General features: G+C 36.3%; 1 protein-coding gene across 1 annotated transcript in view; it reads right to left on the reverse strand.

Moving 5' to 3' along the window:
* PLEKHA7 (pleckstrin homology domain containing A7) overlaps window positions 1–5,935 on the reverse strand; it is a 144,625-nt gene that overhangs the window by 36,448 nt on the left and 102,242 nt on the right. The window contains exons 8-9 of the mRNA XM_035891032.1: window positions 4,520–4,638; window positions 1,442–1,927 (exon numbers count right to left, since the gene is read on the reverse strand). Coding sequence (XP_035746925.1) covers window positions 1,442–1,927; window positions 4,520–4,638 — 605 coding nt within the window. The remainder of the gene's footprint in view (window positions 1–1,441; window positions 1,928–4,519; window positions 4,639–5,935) is intronic.

Here is a 5,935-nt window from a genome sequence, read left to right on the forward strand (position 1 = left end):
AGCTGAGGTAGTTGGTTTTATCTAGAACAGAAGCTGGCACCGGCAACAGCACCATCTTAACCCTGCACCTGATACACACCTAAAGCTGATTTACTGGAAGGTGTGATTAGGAAGAAAACAGTACTTAGCTATCAGTGAAGCCTGTTCATTGCCTATACTTTTGATGTGAAAAACAGCAACAGAAGTTTTCTTAAGCACTGGCTAATTAGTTCAATAGTTTTCTGTATTGTTTTAGACTAATACATCTGTGTGTGTAAGAAGAACTAACATACCAAGTACTTTTTTCATTAAAGTCATATTCTCTCCAAGCAAAAAACATGCAAGTAAACTGACTCTAGCAGTCCAGAAGAATGTTAAATAAAATCAAAAAGTATGATTTAAGGGTAATTCCAAAGACAAGAGAGTAGAAGAATGGACTTCCAAACAGAATTAGCAAGCCTTAAGTTCCTTACTGGATCCAATATGACAAATGTTAGCTTCAATAAGCATTTAAAAAATGCCCAAAATGTTTTCTCCTTCCTAAGAAGCACATGCTAATGTCTCCTACTCTTCTATATTATAATTAGATTTTAGCAAATTTATAAGGTAGTTGTTAGTAGGTTACCTCTATCTGAAAAGTCCTTACAGGCAGCACAGAGCCCAACTGTCTTTCCTGCCACTTGACACAAGGTAACATTCTGAACGGACACATATATGCATCACTTAATTTTTAGAGCTGGGCCCTAATCTGACTGCACGCTTTGAAAGTAAAGCAATTAAGAGATTTTCAAATTACAAAAGCATTCCAGCATGCATTCTACCTCTTGGTACAATGTACGTAATTTTCAGGGTCTGAAAAGGGAAAAGAGAATCACGGAGACCATGGGAACATCCTAGGACCTCTTCGTTAACTAAATGAGCATATGGAGACCTTTCAGTATGTGACGCACACACTGTGACTTTGAGTGCAGTGATCTGATATAGAGGAGTGAATGGATGTTTGGAACAGGAACAGAAGGGAGGAAAAAAAAAAAAATCAACAGTCTTTACTTCTAAGTGGAAAACAAACTATTATCTATAACTTATATTGTGTGGTTTTTTATGCATGAGGTAACCGAGGGCTGCACTTCACTCTCTGGCTCTTCAATTGTAGAAAATTTTAAGGAGTTTTAAGCATCCACAGTGATTAAAAACAGGAAAAAAAAATAGCACTCTAATCTCACTTTTTCTATTTGCAGTACAGTGACAACGTTAAAGAGCTTTGATTAGCCAATCCCATATTGACTTTCCCATGAGATAAACACCTGAAAAATACCATTCTGCACTGGAGGAGAAAGTAATTATATATTGTCTCTGTAAAATATAATTCTGATTTGCACTAAACATATTACTAATACATATTTTCCTTTAATTTAAGAAAATGCCATTTGGCAGTCTATTTAAAGATGGGCCTACTACCAACCTTTTTGTATCTCCTTTTTGGACTTTCACCCAGTGCTCCACTTGAGCCATGTTACTTTTTCTTTGAAACTGTTTATCTGGATTTGTTCTGGGAACAAAACCTCTTTTATAGGAGCCAGTACCATTCTGCTCCACTAGGCCAGCACTCATACTTAATGAACTAGGAAGCGTTCCATTCTTCTCAGCTGGCTGAGGCTGAGCTAGTTGGGACCGCGATGCATTCGTTAAGTCTGGAAATAATGAATCAGCTTCTGTTAACGCATGCTTAGCCTTTCCCTTCTTAGTTTCCAGAGTTTCTTTTCTGTGGATATAACGCTCCTCCTCCTCTTTTTCTTTTCTTATCTCTTCACGTTTCTCATATCCAAGAATTTCAGCTGATTTTTGGTAACTTTCTTTTGTATCTGTAATCTCTGCTTTCACACACTCTTTACAGGCATCCACATGATTGACTTGGGGAACAGCTTGCTGATCCACTTTTTCAGTTTCTCTGAAAAGAAAACACATGTCAGTAATGAACACTGCTTAATTGTGAAAAGTTGCTGTGGTCTTGTTACTATTTTAGAAAGGATACCCACAAAAGCGCCTTCTCCAGGCTGTGATAAATTTGACAGAAATATGTTAAGATAGATATGAGCAGAAAAACTCAGTTGTTATCCCAGTTAGACAAAAGTTACCTTACAGTGCTATCAAGGAAGCAGAAATCATTTTTATGCATCTGTAAAAATGACTGAAAATACTAATATTGTATGAAAGAAGTGTTCAACTTGTGTGATATTACAAACAAACAACTGTAAAAAAGTCTTCCTATCCTGGGAAACACTGAAAGCCAAAAACCCCAAACTAACCTGCCAACTGCTCATTTCAAAGTCAAAGAAATCTTTCATATCTTTGTAGATGCCTTAGGGCCTAATCATTTCTGGCCAAGAAGACAGAAAAATATCTACATTTGAGTGAGTGCTGTGATTGTTCAGGGAATTTCTAACCTGTGGGCGATTGCCGCAAAAAGTGAATTTTTTTTAAAAAAAATCTCCATTGCTCCTAATACATGCTGCAGTTAACACTTGTTTACTTATTTACCTTACCACCTAAATATTGAAAAAATACCATACCAGAAATCTTGATATTAAACTTATAACACATTATGAAGTGTCTAAGGATTCTAAAAGTTTTATGTTGCTTTTGACACGTAATGTACTCAATTTGCAATTTTCTTCATCTCCTTATAGTGATAAGCTTCTCAACCTTTTTTTTGCTCTTACAATTCAATGGAGTATCATCGATCTTGGAGTAGCACCTCTTCTCTGAAACTAAGTTCAGCTTCTTTAAAGCTTTATGGAAGGTGAATTCTGAGTAAGTGCCATGAAACAATTGTTTTCACTTCAGTCTACTTAGTGTCTCAAAATGCATAGTCTACTAGGAGGAAGGACACTGGATCAATACTTCTAACATGCAAGACTTTCCCAATTTTCTTTCAATTATTCCTATCCTTACAAGGAAAAAAACAGGCAACAGGTTACATGTTGTCCTGGTTTCAGCTGGGATAGAGTTAATTTTTTTCCTAGTAGCTGGCATAGTGCTGTGTTTTGGATTTAGTATGAGAATAATGTGGTAACACACTGATGTTGTTGTTAAGCAGCGCCTTACACTAAGTCAAGGATTTTTTCAGCTTCCCATCCTCTGCCAGGGGCACGAGAAGCTGGGTGAGGGCACAGCCAGGACAGCTGTCCCAAACCGGCCAAAGGGGTATTCCATATCGTATGACATCATGCTGAGTATATAAACTGGGTAGAGTTGGCTAGGAGGCAGCGATCACTGCTCGGGGATGGGCTGGGTATCAGTCAGCAGGTGGTGAGCAGTTCCATCACTTGTTTTTCCTTGGTTTTGTTTCTCTATCTCTCTCTCTCTTATTGTTTTCCTTTTAATTACAATTTATTTTTAGTATTATTATTACTACTACTACTATTATATTTCCATTATTAAACTGTCTTATCTCAACCCATGATTTTTATTACTTTTGCTCTTCCAATTCTCTCCCCCATCCCACCGGGGAGAGGGTGAGCGAGCAGCTGTGAGGTGCTTGGTTGCCAACTGGGGCTAAACCACAACACTTGCTATTTGAAATTTAAATTAGAACCAGAAAACCTTAACACAAAATCATATAGGATGCAAAGCTCTGGAAGAGATGTTGATCCTTTGCTTACATTTGATCTGCCAAAAGCAAGCAGTAGTGAGAAACTGCACTATGACATTTTAATCCTCACAGCCCCAAGGGTTAAAAGCAGGGTTGTCTCACGGTACAGAGTCTTCTTTCACAAGGATTTGTAAGGAAAGAACCACATTCCCAAAGTCAAAACATCAAGAAGGCTACACCAATTTTAAGAAAAGGGAAAAACTGGAAGCACATGAAGGCACAGCTGAATTCATTTGCCTCTAGCACTAATTAAGAACAATGGGACAAAGGACATCCTCCTTCAGTCACAGTGCTTTTTTTCTACACTGAGGAAAACATAAAAAGCTCTTACAAGTAGTAAAGGCCACCAGGGGAAGTAAAAAAATAAGCAGTTAATACCTGCATAAATTAGCTAATACCCATAACTCTGTGCACTTAAGATTTACCCATCTTTAACATTCTTTTCCCTCTTAACAGCATTTTAATCCTAGTTCTAAACACTCATTTGAAACAATTCGTTACTCTTTTGTCTTTGCCCTTTTACTTATCTCTCCTCAAGGCTGCCAGTTGCCTGTTGCAGGTGTATGACTCTGCTCACAAAACCTGTAACTTTTAAACTGAAATTCCCTAAAAAATTATGTATATACAGAAAGAAATGCATGTCACTAAATATGGGCACACAATTTGTGTGTAGCAACAAATACTGAACACCAGGTTTTCTTAATAAATGTTAGTTAACTGATTTGCAACAGACTGTAAATTAAAAAGAATGATTTCTTTAAAATGGGAATAAGTTTCATGCACACATTTATAAATATCACTTTCAGAAATCACCACCAATCTGATTTTATATATATATAAATATATTTAAAAAAAATTAAAAGCTAACAGTTTATGTATTGAACTTGCCTCTTCAGTGAAGAGCGTGTTTGCATAAGAGCAGCTTGGTTCATAGCCCGGATCCAGCCATTCATATCCTCTTGGGTATCTGCACTGAAGTAGTATGTCCGCATCCCTGAATGCTCTGCCTGAGAGCCAATAACAGAATTCTTACTATAAATATATGCCCGCATACCTGTATGAACAGCCTGCAAGAAAAAAAAAAAAAAGTCAGCCCTTTTTTTCCCCCCAGGAACTTTACTGTAATTTCTCCTGCCATCTTGAAAAAAACTTTCTAGATTCTTTGACTTTTTCTTGAATTTTAGGTAAAATTATTACACTGCCACAACAGGCTGCAATGCAGCAAACTCAAATAGCACTCTGTGATTTTTACTGAAATTCCTCTATCTGTTTCTGCACTATTAAGCTAAAAGTGCAGTGCTACTGTTTTTCATAGCAGGAAATTTCAGCTTTTCATTTTTTCTTAACAGATACATTTCACTTCCCGTAAATACCATACAAAACACATTAAAGGCATTCTTACCAAGACATGCGTAAGCAAGGCACTTTTCCCAGCTCATTTAATAAAGCAATTTATTCAGACATAAGACAGACAAAAATCTTACAATTCAAACAATTAAACTGCTATTTAAGAACTGATTATAACGCATGTTAAGATCTTTTGGTTAAAGCGTGCACTTGAACCTTTATATTAGCTGTAAAATCACAAGACTTAATGATAAAGTTAGTAATGTTGATGGAATCATCGCAGCATATAAATATTGACAAGTGTCTCTGCACACCAAAATACCCCATGAAATTCCACTACAAACTAGAGATATTTGGAAATTCCTCAATATTCAAAAATATTCAATATGGAATGTCTTTGTAACTCTAGGCTAGTTGAATTTAATCAAATCTCATCCGCATTTGTATAAGCGATAGTACAGCTATAACTGAGTCATATCACTCCTCAAACACTTGAATGTATTTCCTCAAAATGACTTTACAGATGTGGTTCAGATTAATAGGGAGAGATTAATCTCCTTACTTTCCAAAAAACTGAAGGCAGTATACATGGCTTGAAAGCTCCTGTAATGATGTTAAACCAAAATTAGTAACTTAAACTGCTTTTTAAAAATACTAAACCTGCTATCACACATGAAAGCTAATGGCATGAAACACTGCTGAGGCAGAGGGGTTTTTTTAAAAGAAAAAAAAAATCTCAACTTTTGACTTGGGCTACATCTTCTTTTAAAGATTAAACATATTTCAAAAATCTTCCCTAAATGACTGATCTTTTTATTCTGATGAAAACCTCTCCCCCTCATTATTCCAAATTAAAAAAAAAAAAAAAAAATGACTCTACAATCACAGATGGCTTCAGAAACACAGCAACAGTTTTGACAAATCCCAGGCTATTTAATCTGGTGCAGCCCTCCCTAC

The sequence above is a fragment of the Egretta garzetta genome, unplaced genomic scaffold (assembly GCF_000687185.1).
Source record: "Egretta garzetta isolate BGI_Z169 unplaced genomic scaffold, ASM68718v1 scaffold133, whole genome shotgun sequence".
In the NCBI taxonomy this organism is placed as follows: domain Eukaryota; kingdom Metazoa; phylum Chordata; class Aves; order Pelecaniformes; family Ardeidae; genus Egretta; species Egretta garzetta.